At 44.2% G+C, this 17,391-nt stretch overlaps 1 protein-coding gene across 1 annotated transcript; it reads left to right on the top strand.

Annotated features, from left to right (window-relative positions):
• The first annotated feature begins 844 nt into the window (after window positions 1-844).
• On the top strand, window positions 845-17,272 carry mybbp1a (MYB binding protein (P160) 1a). Its single transcript, XM_027167884.2, has 27 exons — window positions 845-1,113; window positions 6,018-6,113; window positions 6,535-6,618; window positions 6,849-6,923; window positions 7,348-7,455; window positions 7,604-7,794; window positions 7,910-8,077; window positions 8,218-8,335; window positions 8,423-8,730; window positions 10,096-10,206; window positions 10,376-10,501; window positions 10,675-10,881; window positions 11,123-11,231; window positions 11,398-11,503; window positions 11,643-11,809; window positions 11,903-12,028; window positions 12,179-12,319; window positions 13,501-13,674; window positions 13,766-13,923; window positions 14,056-14,190; window positions 14,376-14,445; window positions 14,620-14,751; window positions 14,868-14,936; window positions 15,139-15,252; window positions 15,415-15,513; window positions 16,103-16,227; window positions 16,749-17,272. The coding sequence occupies exons 1-27, from the start codon at window positions 916-918 to the stop codon at window positions 17,089-17,091; spliced, it is 3,858 nt and encodes a 1,285-aa protein (XP_027023685.2). The 5' UTR covers window positions 845-915; the 3' UTR covers window positions 17,092-17,272.
• Window positions 17,273-17,391: the final 119 nt, after the last annotated feature.

A 17,391-nucleotide genomic window follows, 5' to 3' on the forward strand; every position in this document is an offset into this window, starting at 1 on the left:
ACTTACAGGAAACACACACACACACACACACACACACACACACACACACACACACACACACACACACACACACAGAATGATAAGATTGGCTTTGGGAAATTAGTGGAAAAAGGCTGCAGGCCACACAGCTAATGATGCAGATGAAACATTTTTACACACTCACACACACAAACTGTGGAAAAACAAGTGCTAAATCACTGAGGTCAAAGTGTCAGTGTCAGTAGTTTTGAAGCTCTACAGTTTCTTTGTGCTGCACAAACAGCCGCTAATTCTTCATGGTCACCAGCTGCTTGAGTAATGGAAGCTAAAACCCAGGAAGAACTTAAAAAACAACTTAGAAAAGATTAGGACATTTTTTTAAATTTTCCCTTACATGATATGTAGCACTAATTAAAGTGAGGCAGAGTAACGCTGCTGTAACAGGGTTCACCTCAGTAAAATAGCCATTTACCCAAACTGACTGAATCTAGTGTACATAGTAAAGTAAGAAATGAAAGATTATTCTTTAAAATATTTTCTTTATTTCACTAAAGCTAAAATCTTAATAAAACCCAGAGAAATAAAACAGAGCTCATGACAGCTGGAAAAATCCCATACCAGGAATAATTAAGTTGAACTCCTAATATTTAAGAATCAATCATCAAAACCGATGAATACGAAAAAGTAAGAAAGATTTGAATAAAGTGGTTATGAGTATTTGTATTAATGGAAATTAAAAGTTAAAACAGATGTCAGAAGCCTCATTGCCTCACACCTGAGGTACTTTTATTGTGTATAATTCAAGTTAAGATCTCGGAGCTTTACATAACGGATCTTTTATTTTGAAACGCGTCGCATTCCGGAAGTGGACCTGGAAGTACTACGTTTCTGTTCACGTGTGTGGATGTTTCTGCTGCCGTGCTGGTGGATGTAGACATGCAGACAGCAGCAATGGGGGAGATGAAGATGGAGACAGAGACGGAACCGGTTCGGCCCAAAGTGACAGACAGTAGAGGGGTACTGAAACAGAACCGAGAGTTTCTGGATTTTTTCTGGGACATCGCCAAACCGGAGCGCGAGACCCGCCTGAGAGCCGTGGAGAGTCTCATCGAGCACGTGCAGAAGAGCGAGCAGGTAGAGAAAATGTACAAGGAGCAAATAATGTCACTATTATTATTAATTAATATAATTAAATAAAATAGTTAATATTTCCCACATCACACCAGTGTTTATTTACTTACGCTCCATCATTACTCAACCCATAATCATAATCAACCCAGCACGTGCACACTGCGCATGCGTACTGTGTCCGTTAGCTTAGCATAATTCTGAGGTTTATTTACAGTTTTTGTTGAACTATGTGGGTTTACTCCTCCTCCTCCTCCTCTTCATCTAACATCATCATTAGTTTGTCATCTTCTTTCTTTATCAGATTTTCTTCTCCTCTTGTTCTTTATCTTTTCTAAAGCTTACTGTTCTTAATTCTTTTTTATATTTTATTTTTCTTGTCATCAAATCCATTATCATCTCCATTTACTTTTCTTTATTGATTTATCGATACAGCATCTGTGTTTTAAATAGAGCTGTACTCTATTTAAGACCAGCTAACATTCACCCAGCTTCTGCTTTTTCTGTCACTCAGTCAATCAATTACTCACTCAGTCACTCACTGACAGTCAGTCACTCACTCTCTCTCACACACTCACAGCCACTCTCACACACACACTCACAGCCACTCTCTCACACACACTCACAGTCACTCTCTCACACACACTCACAGTCACTCTCTCACACACACTCACAGTCACTCTCTCTCACACACTCACAGCCACTCTCTCACACACACTCACAGTCACTCTCTCACACACACTCACAGTCACTCTCTCACACACACTCACAGTCACTCTCTCACACACACTCACAGTCACTCTCTCACACACACTCACAGTCACTCTCTCACACACACTCACAGCCACTCTCTCACACACACTCACAGTCACTCTCTCACACACACTCACAGTCACACTCTCACACACACTCACAGTCACTCTCTCACACACACTCACAGTCACACTCTCACACACACACACACACTCACAGCCACTCTCTCACACACACTCACAGTCACACTCTCACACACACTCACAGTCTCTCTCTCACACACACTCACAGTCACACTCTCACACACACACTCACAGTCACTCTCTCACACACACTCACAGTCACTCTCTCACACACACTCACAGTCACTCTCTCACACACACTCACAGCCACTCTCTCACACACACTCACAGTCACACTCTCACACACACTCACAGTCACACTCTCACACACACTCACAGTCACTCTCTCACACACACTCACAGCCACTCTCTCACACACACTCACAGTCACACTCTCACACACACTCACAGTCACACTCTCACACACACTCACAGTCACTCTCTCACACACACTCACAGCCACTCTCTCACACACACTCACAGTCACACTCTCACACACACTCACAGTCACACTCTCACACACACTCACAGTCACACTCTCACACACACTCACAGTCACACTCTCACACACACTCAGTCACTCTCTCACACACACTCACAGTCACACTCTCACACACACTCACAGTCACACTCTCACACACACTCACAGTCACACTCTCACACACACTCACAGTCACTCTCTCACACACACTCACAGTCACACTCTCACACACACTCACAGTCACACTCTCACACACACTCACAGTCACACTCTCACACACACTCACAGTCACTCTCTCACACACACTCACAGTCACTCTCTCACACACACTCACAGTCACTCTCTCACACACACTCACAGTCACTCTCTCACACACACTCACAGTCACTCTCTCACACACACTCACAGTCACTCTCTCACACACACTCACAGTCACTCTCTCACACACACTCACAGTCACTCTCTCACACACACTCTTACACACTCACTCTTACATTCACACACTCACTCTTCCAAACACTCATGCTTACATACTCACGCTCACACACACTCACTCTTACACACTCACTCTTACATTCACACACTCACTCTTCCAAACACTCATGCTTACATACTCACGCTCACACACACTCACTCTTACACACTCACTCTTCCACACACTCACGCTTACACACACACACTCACTCTTACACACTCACTCTTACACACTCACTCTTACACACTCACTCTTACACACTCACTCTTACACACTCACTCTTACACACTCACTCTTACACACTCACTCTTACACACACTCACGCTTACACACACACTCACTCTTACACACTCACTCTTGCATTCACACACACGCACTCTCTCTCACACACACACGCACTCTCTCTCACACACACACGCACTCTCTCTCACACACACACGCACTCTCTCTCACACACACACGCACTCTCTCTCACACACACACACACGCACTCTCTCTCACACACACACACGCACTCTCTCTCACACACACACGCACTCTCTCTCACACACACGCACTCTCTCTCACACACACACGCACACTCTCTCACACACACACACGCACTCTCTCACACACACACGCACACTCTCTCACACACACACACGCACTCTCTCTCACACACTCATCACACTCACACAATCGTACACACACACTCACTCGTACACACACACACTCACTCGTACACACACACACTCACTTGTACACACACACTCACTCACTTGTACACACACACACTCACTCACTCGTACACACACACTCACTCGTACACACACACTCACTCGTACACACACACTCACTCGTACACACACACACTCACTCGTACAAACACACACTCACTCGTACAAACACACACTCACTCGTACAAACACACACTCACTCGTACACACACACACTCACTCGTACACACACACACACACTCACTCGTACACACACACACACTCACTCGTACACACACACACACACTCACTCGTACACACAAACACACACTCACTCGTACACACACACACACTCACTCGTACACACACACACACTCACTCGTACACACACACACACTCACTCGTACACACACACACACTCACTCGTATACACACACACACACACACACACACACTCACTCGTACACACACACACACACACACTCACTCGTACACACACACACACACACACACTCACTCGTACACACACACACACACACACACTCACTCGTACACACACACACACACACACACACTCACTCGTACACACACACACACTCTTCCAAACACTCATGCTTACATACTCACGCTCACACACACTCACTCTTACACACTCACTCTTCCACACACTCACGCTTACACACACACACTCACTCTTACACACACACTCTTACACACTCACTCTTACATTCACACACTCACTCTTCCAAACACTCATGCTTACATACTCACGCTCACACACACTCACTCTTACACACTCACTCTTCCACACACTCACGCTTACACACACACACTCACTCTTACACACTCACTCTTACACACTCACTCTTACACACTCACTCTTACACACTCACTCTTACACACTCACTCTTACACACTCACTCTTCCACACACTCACGCTTACACACACACTCACTCTTACACACTCACTCTTGCATTCACACACACGCACTCTCTCTCACACACACACGCACTCTCTCTCACACACACACGCACTCTCTCTCTCACACACACACGCACTCTCTCTCACACACACACACGCACTCTCTCTCACACACTCACTCGTACACACACACTCACTCGTACACACACACTCACTCGTACACACACACTCACTCGTACACACACACACTCACTTGTACACACACACACTCACTTGTACACACACACACTCACTTGTACACACACACACTCACTTGTACACACACACACTCACTTGTACACACACACACTCACTTGTACACACACACACTCACTTGTACACACACACACTCACTCACTCGTACACTCACTCACTCGTACACACACACACACACACACTCACTCGTACACACACACACACTCACTCGTACACACACACACACTCACTCGTACACACACACACTCACTCGTACACACACACACTCACTCGTACACACACACACTCACTCGTACACACACACACACTCACTCGTACACACACACACACACTCACTCGTACACACACACACACACTCACTCGTACACACACACACACACTCACTCGTACACACACACACACACACTCACTCGTACACACACACACACACTCACTCGAACACACACACACACACACTCACTCGAACACACACACACACACTCACTTGTACACACACACACACTCACTCGTACACACACACACACACTCACTCGTACACACACACACACACACTCACTCGTACACACACACACACACACTCACTCGTACACACACACACACACACTCACTCGTACACACACACACACTCACTTGTACACACACACACGCACTCTTACACACACACACACACGCACTCTTACACACACACACACACACACTCACTCGTACAAACACACACTCACTCGTACAAACACACACTCACTCGTACACACACACACTCACACAATCTTACACTCACTCACTCTTTCACACTCATTTACACACACAATGTATCCTGTAGCAGTATTACTTCACAGCTTTGATGATAGTAACCACACACACACACACTCACTCGTACAAACACACACTCACTCGTACAAACACACACTCACTCGTACAAACACACACTCACTCGTACACTCACACAATCTTACACTCACTCACTCTCTCACACTCATTTACACACACAATGTATCCTGTAGCAGTATTACTTCACAGCTTTGATGATAGTAACCAGTGAAATGTCACCCTCAGTCAGTGTTTAAACTGAGACACCTTCTCATGTTACCCAGAATCACCCTGTGTACAAAAGGAAACAAACACTCATTTACCCCTCAGTGCTGTCTCTCCTCATTACTCCTGAATTATTATCCTGTCAACAGTGTTCTGTGCTGTGTGTGTGTTTTAGACTCATGAACTGAAATACACCCTGAAGAGGCTGGTAGATGGACTGTGTCATGCTCGAGAGGAGGCTCGCACCGGCTACAGCTTAGCACTCGCACAGGTACACCCCACACACACACACACACACACACACACACACACACACACTGTCTCTACAGGTACTACACACACACACAGGGTCACTGTGTCGACAGGTGTGTACAGTGCACTGTGTAGTGTCCCAGCCTGATGTGAATAGTATGGCTTAGTTATTAAGTGATTTTCTGTGTTAATGTGTTCCTTTGCACTTTAATTTTTTAAGCACCACATGTATTATGATCTCATGTAGTTTATGGTGTCAGTCTGTGGAATTTAGTGTGTTTGTGTAATAAGATGGTGCAAGCTGGTTCAGTATTTAGTCATGTGATTGAATTATTACACACTCTGTTTGATTACATGCTTTCTATGTAACCTGTGGCAAATTGTGTGTGTGTGTGTGTGTGTGTGTGTGTGTGTGTGTCTGTGTATGTATGAATGTACAGGTGCTTAGTGTGTTTGAAGAGATCACACTCAGAAGTGTGTTGGACCAGATCAGAGAGAAACACAATCTGAAAACTGCCAGCAAGGTGAGAAACACACACACACACACACACACACAGAGTAATGAAGTAGAAATGTAATGATTAAATGTCATTATAGAACTGGTTACTGGAACACAAGCTGTTCCTCACAGTCTGATCTCATCCTCTTAGTGTCACACTCTCACTTTCTCACTGTCGCGTGTGTAGAGATGCCAGATATAAATAGTGACATGCTCTCTCTCTCTCTCTCTCTCTCTCTCGTTCTCTCATTACAGAAGCAGATCAAACATGTGGCCTTCGGGAATTTCTTTGGAGTCCTGGCCCTGTCTCAGTCCACACGCCTGCACAAGGTAAACACAGACACAATTACACATACTCACACATTTTCTGTGTACATGGGTGCGTATAATAAACACACAGTGCAGCTGATTTACATTTAGCTTCGCCCAAAAATCCCTGTACAATACCACCAACACACATACTGAACTTCCCTTCCTCTTGTATGGTACCAATTATTTCTAATATTAATCATGTTAATTATGAGTTTGTTTAAGATTCGAATTCTTTCACAAAATGTTTATTAAATTGGTGAGTTACTGAAATAAATAATGTATGCTGGACAAAGTAATTATTATATACACTCACAGGAATATGTCACTTGAATGATATGAAAGGATATTTAGGAAGATTTGCACAAACTCAGGACTGAAACACAGAATTTCCTGTGAGCTACAGAGACGTTTACTCTGTGTGTGTGTGTGTGTGTGTGTGTAGGAAGCAAACGTGCTGTTGGACTGTGTGAAGCTGCTGCAGTCTCTCTCTCAGTACAGAGAATATCTGAAAGATTTACCAAGGAAGACCATGGCAGACATCCTCAATGAGGTTCTTAATATTTACTGATGATATGAGAGCTTCTGTGCTGTAGGTTATTTGTATATAGTCCTTAATTACTCTTCCTCTGTGTGTGTGTGTGTGTGTGTGTGTGTGTGTGTGTGTGTGTGTGTGTGTGTGTGTGTGTGTGTGTGTTCAGGTGTCAGAGCAGATGTTTGAGCAGGTATTGTTCAGCACGCTGCAAGAGGATCTGAGTTCAGCTCTCAGTAGTCCAGAGCAGTTGGAGCTCCTTCTGCTGGTCATGCGCAGATTCTCATCTACACTTAGCCCCGCCTACCTGGACAAGCTGCTGGGGACCACCTCCATCATCAACACACACACTCTGCCCCGGTATACACACAAACACACACTCTATCAAGCTGTTGGGGTCTGCATCAATCATCAACAAACAGACACACACACAAATGTCCTGTTATGTCTTGTAAGTGTGTGTTTGTGTGTGTAGGTTAGTAGAGGTGGTGAAGTCAGCAGTACGCTCGATGAAGAAGGAGTGTGTGCTGCCATCTGTAGCATCTGATCTGCTGCATGTGTCTCTGCGTGAGGACAGCTTCACATTCTTCTGGGACAAAGTGGTGATCGATGGACTGATATCAGAGCCTACCGGGCCTAGCCAGTAAGTACACACACACATCCTGTACAGGACAACCCCTCAAATACAGGACCATCTCCACACACACAGACTTGTGCAAGTTCAATAACTCCCTCCTGTTTCTTCTTTCTCTCCCTCTCTCTCCTTCTCCCTCTCTCTCTCAGTTACCTGGCGTTCAGGTTGATGGGCGTGTCCTTGCCGTTGTTGTCTGTGTCTCAGCTGCAGTATGTTCTGAATGGAGAGGTGATGAGACGTTATGGTGAACACGTCATGACTGCACAGGTCAGTTCTGTGCTTATTAATATATGTGTGTGTGTTTCTGTGAGTGGTATAACTCAGTAATATATCACCCCTCCCCGTCTCTCTCAGCTCCCTGAGCGCTTTAAGTTCTCCCCAGAGATGGATGAGTATGTGAGTGAGTTCCTGCGCAGCTGCAGTGATGTAGAGAGACAGCTGTTGGTCCTGCAGGCTTTCAGTCAGCTCACACACCGTGGTGCTCCTGTCGTCCCATCCTTCTGGAAGGTTCTGGAGTATGTGGAACCCAGTGCTCTCAAATCCTACACAAACTGGCTCAGAGAGTCCTTCTGTCAGCCCAAGATCCCAGAGCTGCTCGAGTTCAGCACACGCAAACAGAGAAGGACCCAGAACGCTGCCTCTGACGCCACCCCCACACCTCAGTGAGATCAGATGTTAATGATATCAGTAAAAGCTGTGTGTGTGTGTGTGTGTGTGTGTGTGTGTGTGTGTGTGTGTGTGAGAGAATGGTGTGTGTGTGAGAGAATGGTGTGTGTGTGAGAGAATGGTGTGTGTGTGTGAGAGAATGGTGTGTGTGTGTGAGAGAATGGTGTGTGTGTGTGAGAGAATGGTGTGTGTGTGTGAGAGAATGGTGTGTGTGTGTGTGTGAGAGAATGGTGTGTGTGTGTGTGTGAGAGAAGGTGTGTGTTGTGGTGTTTGAGAGAATGGTGTGTGTGTGTGTGTGAGAGAATGGTGTGTGTGTGTGTGTGAGAGAATGGTGTGTGTGTGTGTGTGAGAGAATGGTGTGTGTGTGTGTGAGAGAATTGTGTGTGTGTGTGTGTTGAGAGACTGGGTGTTGTGTGTGTGTGAGCTAATAGTGTGTGTGTGTGAGAGAATAGTGTGTGTGTGAGAATAGTGTGTGTGTGTGAGAGAATAGTGTGTGTGTGTGAGAGAATAGTGTGTGTGTGTGAGAGAATAGTGTGTGTGTGAGAGAATAGTGTGTGTGTGTGAGAGAATAGTGTGTGTGTGTGAGAGAATGGTGTGTGTGTGTGCGAGAATGGTGTGTGTGTGTGCGAGAATGCTGTGTGTGTGTGCGAGAATGCTGTGTGTGTGTGCGAGAATGCTGTGTGTGTGTGCGAGAATGCTGTGTGTGTGTGCGAGAATGCTGTGTGTGTGTGTGTGTGTGTGTGTGAGAGAAAGCTGTGTGTGAGAGAAAGCTGTGTGTGTGAGAATGCTGTGTGTGTGAGAGAATGCTGTGTGTGTGAGAGAATGCTGTGTGTGTGAGAGAATGCTGTGTGTGTGAGAGAATGCTGTGTGTGTGAGAGAATGCTGTGTGTGTGTGTGAGAGAGAGAGAAAGCTGTGTGTGTGTGTGAGAGAGAGAAAGCTGTGTGTGTGTGTGTGTGTGTGTGTGTGTGTGTGTGTGTGTGTGTGTGTGTGAGAGAGAAAGCTGTGTGTGTGTGTGTGTGTGTGTGAGTGTGAGAGAAAGCTGTGTGTGTGTGTGTGAGAGAGAGAGAAAGCTGTGTGTGTGTGAGAGAAAGAAAGCTGTGTGTGCGTGTGTGTGTGTGTGAGAAAGCTGTGTGTGTGTGTGTGTGTGAGAGAGAGAGAGAGAAAGCTGTGTGTGTGAGAGAGAGAAAGCTGTGTGTACCTGTGCATGTCTGAGAGCTGTGTGTGTGTGAGAGAGAAAGTGGTGTGTGTGAGAGAGAGAAAGCTGTGTGTACCTGTGCATGTCTGAGAGCTGTGTGTGTGTGAGAGAGAGAAAGCTGTGTGTACCTGTGCATGTCTGAGAGCTGTGTGTTTACTTTGTCAGGACCGAGGAGTGTGTGTCACGTTTGAGGACTTGGATCATTCACCGTCTCTCCTGTATCGTGGAAAACCATCAGATTAAAAAAGATGAAGCGCTTGTTATGGAGATTGCCAGGTACTGAACACACACACATACGTGAGGGGCTTCTTTTCTCCATAACTCCTTTCTAATATCTTACATTCACTATGCACACATCTCCTTATTTTTGTGTGTGTGTGTGTGTGTGTGTGTGTGTGTGTGTGTGTGTGTGTGTGTGTGTGTGTGTCTGTGTGTGTGTGTGTAGGTTTATCTTCTTCCATGCATTCTTTGACACACTGAAGTCCACAGCTGAAATCCCAGAGAGTCAGTGCAAACTGTCACCTCCTTTAGACCAGAACACACGCAACATCACTGGCTCCACCTTCTTCAGGTACGTGTGTGTGTGTGTGTGTGTGTGTGTGTGTGTGTGTGTGTGTGTGTGTGTGTGTGTGTGTGTGTGTGTGTGAGAAACATTAACGTGAATCACTCTAGTTGGAGCTGCTGCAGTGTTCATTGTTTTTCTTTGTTTAATGATATTATTGTAACCCCCCACCCCACCCCCAGTGTGTTACACTCTCTGAGTATGTTGCCGGTGCTCAGTGAGAGTGTGCAGAATGAAGCAGTGAACAGGAGGAGTGTGTTAGGTGTGATGGCAGACGGCTCCATGTGGGTCTACGGCCTTGTTCAGTTTGGTAACATGCTGCTCAAACGCACCAAACACGTCCGGAGTGCGCACACACTCAGCGCAGACCATACACAGGCCTGGGACAGGTATATATATACACGTGCGCATACACACACATATACACACACACACACACACACACACAAAACAGAAAGTCATGCTCAAGGTTGTGGGTGATCATGTGATTGTATGATACTGATATCATTACATACATCATATAGAACATCATTGTTTTAACATAAATCACATTTATTCAAATATTTCCGTGTGTAAAGCTGTACGTGCGTTCTCAGCGTGTGTGTGTGCGTTCCCCGTGTGTGCTTGCAGCATGCTGCAGTCAGTTGAGTCTCTCAATAAGAAGATGAAGAAATCTGCAGCTCCTGAACACTCAGCCTTCCAGCACCTCTTCCTCATCATCGGCATCCAGATGTTTAAGGTCAATAATACATACACAAACACACACACACACATATACACAAACACACACACACACACACAGTCACTTGATACTCAAAATAAAACCATAGTAGTTCATTACAGGCAGAGGAGTGGATATTTGAATAACTGTGTGTGTGTGTGTGTGTGTGTGTGTGTGTGTGTAGGCTCCAGATGACAGTGTGGAGTTGCTGAATGATCTGAGAAGCTGTATGGAGCAAGCACAGGCCAAAAAATCTAAGAAGAAGAAGCAGCAGAAGAAGAGTGATGCAGGTGAGACAAGTCCTGGCTCTGACACAGTGTCCTTCCCCTCTTTATCCTCATTAATACCCCTCTAATACCCTTCTACTCCCTTTTCAAACACTAAACCTGCTCAATATGTTTTATAACAACAAACATTACTGTGTTTCAGACAGCGAGAAGACTGAAGGGGCGGAGCCTCACTGGGTAGAGGTGGTGATAGACATCCTGCTGTCTCTACTCGCTCAGCCCAGCCGTCTCATCCGCAGTGTGTGTAAGACGGCGTTCAGCCGAGTGTGTCCTTATCTCACACAGTCTGCACTCACCGCTATACTGAATGTAAGACACACACACACATACACACACACAAACACTCACACACACACTGTTTCTCTGTGTGTGGTTTTTACCTGAGCTGTGATGTTGTTTAAGGTTCTGGACCCTAGTAAGGATGAGGAGGATAGTGGTGTTCTTGTGACTGATGACAAGGACACAGAGACTAAGAAGAAGAAAAAGAGAACACAGGAGGAAGAGGAAGATGAAGAACATGAAGCAGAGGTCGGTCTCTTCAGCCCTCACTCACACACACATATATACACACACACACACACACACAGTTATGAATGCTGTATGTACAGTACATAAAAAACTGATAATATTTTTCTGATCTTGTAAAGTTATATATAATCTTAATTTTCCGGGCGTTAGGATGAAGAGGAATCTGACTCCTCAGACAACGATGTAGATGATGATGATGATGATGATGATGACTCAATGGCGGAGGAGGAGGAAGTGGATCAGAATTTCCGTCTGGAGCTGATGAAGGTGTTGCAGGGGCAGAACGCTCTGGTACGGTGAATCAATGACTCGTTCTGAACTATTCATTTTCAATGATTATTGAGTGAATCAGGTGAATCACTTGAGTGATGATCAAAACATTGTTTAGTGATTTTTAGCTTTATGATTAGGCCATCCTTAAAAATATTCTTGTTTGCCATAACCCGACCGACCCTGTTAAATTTGGACCGACTCAATTTTTATTTTTTTTGCTTTAAGTGCGACCGACTTGCCGGTTGTAAATTTGCGTTAACACCGGCCTTTTTTTTTTTCACTATTCAAACAACTAATACAAAAGCAATAAAATAATATTAATTATATTTTAGTAAGTATTGTAAATATATAAATTGCCTAGGCCTACATACAAACGAAGGCTATGTTCTTTCTTTTAAATAAAAACCCGTGACGTCATCTATGTTTACACTACTGGTTAACGGATGTCACACTATGGCCTGTGCGTTCGCTTAGTCTCATTCTCTCATTCACTGTCAGAGGCAACGGTTCGCGCTTGGTAATGATGGCTGCGGCCGCAGTAAACAAAATGTTCGCGGTCACCATTCAAAGTCATACGGGTTCGGGTAAAATAATACATCTAAATAAATTCATTAAAACAGCTTGACACCGCTTTAACTTGGCGCGATTTTCTAAAAAAAACTGTGCCCAGCATTAAAATAAGGTCTGCAATGATGCGCCTGAAGGTTGAAGACCCAGTCAGTGATGTCACGATATGCTAATTTGTTTAAAGTCACACATAATCACCATCACCAAAATTGTACTTTTTGTTTACATTGAAACTTGAAAAAAAAAATAGACCTACCTACTGACCTTTATTATTTATTTTTTTTTTTTTTTACTGTTACTGCAAACCAAAATATTTTTAATGATGGCCTTAACGATAAATACATGATTGTATACATATGGTGGAGGTATGAACCTGTAAATACATCAGATTTATTAAAAGTGCTTCAGATGAATCGATTCATTAAAATGAGTCATAATTGTGTGTGACTGAGTCACACAGGTTTTTCAGTTTCAGTGTTTCAGTTTCAGGGACAAATCATTTCACTTTATCCTTTGAAAGCGTAATTGACTGATATTTGCCTAAAACAAAATAACATCCTGTTTCATAAAAATAAATCACCCACGAGTCCTGAGGTGTGGTGATGACACACTGGTTATATTCTGGTCTTCAGGCAACTGAGGTGGATGTCAGCGAGGATGAGGAGCTGGATGATGAGGCCATGATGAAGTTGGATAAAAACCTGGCGACTCTGTTCGGGGAGCAGAAGAAGAAATTACAGGCCAAAAAGGACGAGAAGGAGCGACTGCGCAAGGAGAAAACCCTCGTCCGGGACTTTAAGATTAAAGTAGGGTCACAAATGCTGAGTGTACTACTGAGAGCTTTCGTTTTTATGTGTAAGATATTGATTAATCCTGAGTGTGTTTCTGTGTGTGTAGGTGCTGGACCTACTGGACGTGTTCCTGTGTAAGCAGGGCAGCAGTGTGTTGGTGTTGGGGTTGGTGGAGCCGCTGCTCAGTGTGATTGAGAATTGCATGAGCTCTGAGAGCGGGCAACATGAGCAGGACTTCCTGCGCAGGGCTGCACACATTTTCAGGTGTGTGTGTGTGTGTGTGTGAGAGAGCATGTAGATTTGTTTAAATCCACAATATCAGCACTTCACACTGTGTGTGTGTGTGTGTGTGTGTGTGTGTGTGTGTGTGTGTGTGTGTGTGTGTGTGTGAGACAGGAATCAGCTGTGTCGTGGAAAGCATTACTGCAGAGAGGTGGAGGGCCGAGAGGCGGAGCTTCATGACATGTTGGAGCGTCTGGTTGGTAGAGCCCAGAAGCTGTCAGACTCATCAGTGGCGCTGTATTACTTCAGGTGAGACTTTTAAACACTGAGCTGATCACTAACAACAGAACTGTACTGATCACAACAGTCTATAATGCCCACACTGTCTAATTCCTTCTCTTTCTGTTCTTTAACCATTCATTTTTCAGCATATCCCCTAATCTAACTTTAGAACATATTCTCTGGTGTGTGTGTGTCTGTGTGTGTGTTTGCAGTGCTGCGCTCTACCTGGTTAAAGTGTTAAGAGGTGTAATTAAGGACACAGACTCCAAAGACACAGCTGAGGTACGTGATCTCCTGCACACAAACACACACACACTCTCTTTGTCTCTCTCTCTCACACACACACACACACACTCTCATACTCGTACACACAATGATAACAGGAAATTGATGGATTATTGTCAGATTGGTGCAGTTATATGTGTGTGTTTGTGTGCGTGTGTGTTGCATGTGCAGAAGAGGATGATGGGTAAAGTGGACATGGAGAGAGTAACATTGTGTTTTAAAGATGCTCTCACATCCTTTATGTCGCGACGGAAAAGTCCACTGACTGGAGACATGTTTATTGAACTGTTCAACAGATTCCCCGTGAGTACACACACACACACACACACACACACACACACACACACACACACACACACAGTTTGAAGAACACTCAGGAACATGCTCAGAGTCTAAAACGAGTTGCTTGGATTTTATAGGTCCTGTGTGTAAATCTGTTGGACACAGCGGTGGAGAGCATCACGGGCGGAGTCAGAGAACACCAACAGGTATCTCTTTCTCACACACACACACACACACAAACAAACACACACTTGTCATATTCACATTATTTTTTTAATATTTGTTAGCATTAAGATGTAGATTAACAAAGGTACAGGTAAGAGTGGATGGGGTTATTCACATATTCACTCTGCCTGTAATAAACTACTAAACTTTCATATTTGTTTTGTGTGTGTGTTTGTGTTTCAGGCTCAGGCATGTGTGATGGTGCTCAGAGCTTTGCCGTGTAAGGAGGTGAAGCAGTTGATGTCTGTTGCTCAGTGTACTGAAATCTATCAGAAAACCACAGAGCAGCTCACACAGGTAGCACACATTAAACCACCCCACACACAAGTGTACTAGTCTGGGAGCAGAGTCAGTAAACACAATATAAGGGTTGCGTCTCTCTCTCTCTCTCTCGCTCTCTCTCTCTCTCTCCCTCTGTGTGTGTGTGTGTGTGTATGTGTGTGTGTGTGTGTGTCACAGACTCTACAAAAGGTGGAGTATAAAAACAAAGCGGTTCATGAGAAGACAGTGAAAGCGCTGGAGCTCGCTCACTTCCTCGTCAAAACAGTTCACCATCAGGTAATGAGCTGTTGTTCAACACCATCATTAACACTTCATTAATAACATGTCTGTCATAAACTCTTTATTATTAACACTTTATTGTTATTATGTTAGATTCTTTATCTATTTAGCTATTTTATTTAGCTGACTTCTCTGTGAGGCTCTACGATTGTGTGTTAATGTGTAATTAACACTCTTTCTTCTCCTCCTCCTCTTGTACTGGGGACTGATTCTGGATTTCTCAGTGTTGCTGTTTATTTAAAGCGGCCGTATGTGGTTAGTGATTAAGACCTTGAACCACTGATCAGAAAGTCAGATGCTGCTGCACGACCTTTAATCCTCAGGTGTATAAATGAGATAAATCTACATCGCTCTGGTGAGGAAGAGGATAATGGCGTCTAATATACATCAAATAAGCTTCAGCTTTGAGCTCATTAATGCTGAATACCAACACAACTAAACAGCAGAAGACCGTGAGGAAGGAGAAGAAGCCTTTACCACTAATTTGGGATTTGATTAGAACTTTATAAACACCAGCAGGTCAAATCCACACGTGCTGTGAGAGTTCTTTATTAAATCTAAATGTTACACTTATTCTCCTGAGCAGAAGCTGGAGGTGAAGCTAGATGATCTTCGGAGCGCTCTGAGGTCCATGAATGCTGATGGGAGTTTGCAGAAGTCGGGGAAGCTGGAGGACACGTACTGGAGCGTCATGAAGCTGTTTGGCCTTCAGTGAGTCCCAAATTCTACTAAACACACTCACAGATCAGGGATCAGGGCTGGAACTTACACCAGACTTGGAAATGAAATCTGGTTTAATTTTACAGCCAGTATTGATTTATTAGGTGTTGAGGATTTTATTAGATTTACATATTTACCTTAATATTACTAACAACATGATAACAATAATGAAGGCCCTGGTCTGGGGACCTGGTTATAGCATCTGAGCTCACAGCCTTCATTTTAAACCTTCTTTTTATTTATCTTGTGCGTGAAGATGCAGTGTGTGTTAGTCTGTTCTTGTTTTTGTGTGATGATGATGCTGTACCTCTATTTCTTACAGCTCAGTCTATAACCCTTCAGCATGATAGTAGTTCATTAATGCTCAAGCAGCAGGATCCATGTTCTGTATATAAACAGTGCCATTGATTTAACAGTGTTTTACACACACACGCACAGCACAGCAGGCCTAAATCAGAGCTCGCCAGTAAACGGTTCAGACTGTGTTTTAATTTTCACACTTCTGTTGTCAGGAAGCCAAAGGTGGAGAAGGTGAAGAAAGTGACAGAGGAGGAAAAGACTGAGGAAGAGGAGCCAAAGAAAAAGAAGAAAGGATTCCTTCCTGAGAGCAAGAAACGCAAAAACCGCAAGAAGCCTGTGATACTGGAGGGTAAAGACACTACAGACACACCGGGAGGAGGAGGAGGAGAGGGGAAGAAGAAGAGAAAGAATAATAAAAAGAAGAGAAGTGAGTCAGAAACACAGAATCAACCTCCTGCTAAAAAAATGAAAGCTCAGCAGCCTCCGAGTAACAAGGAGAAGAAACAGAGGAAGAAGAAAAAGAAGACAAGTGGAGAGAAGAACGGCACTGAGTGAACTGATAAAAGAGGAATAAAGGAGAATCAGAGTTCAGGTTTCTCCTCCATACCCCAGTGATGATGATAATGATGAGTGAATTCATCAGACCCTGAGGGACTCCTGAGGGATGTTATTCACAAACTCCTGCTTATTTTTGTAAAAGTATAATAATGAGGTCATTAAAGACTTTTTATTCAAATTTGTCTTTAACCCTATTTTTTATCAAACAGATAAATATCAGTCATGTGTGAGGTTTCGTGCTGAATTTGGGTTTAAGGATAAACACCATAAACACTTTCCTCACTGGAGTTCAGTCAG

This window comes from Tachysurus fulvidraco, chromosome 9 (assembly GCF_022655615.1).
Source record: "Tachysurus fulvidraco isolate hzauxx_2018 chromosome 9, HZAU_PFXX_2.0, whole genome shotgun sequence".
Classification (NCBI taxonomy): Eukaryota; Metazoa; Chordata; class Actinopteri; order Siluriformes; family Bagridae; genus Tachysurus; species Tachysurus fulvidraco.

Excerpts from the sequence above, each read along its gene's own strand:
- mybbp1a (XM_027167884.2), top strand. The coding sequence starts at position 916 with ATGCAGACAGCAGCAATGGGGGAGATGAAGATGGAGACAGAGACGGAA. Across the intron at positions 8,336-8,422 it reads AACACGTCATGACTGCACAG|CTCCCTGAGCGCTTTAAGTT; the intron begins GTCAGTTCTGTG and ends CGTCTCTCTCAG. Across the intron at positions 12,320-13,500 it reads TGCAGGGGCAGAACGCTCTG|GCAACTGAGGTGGATGTCAG; the intron begins GTACGGTGAATC and ends TCTGGTCTTCAG.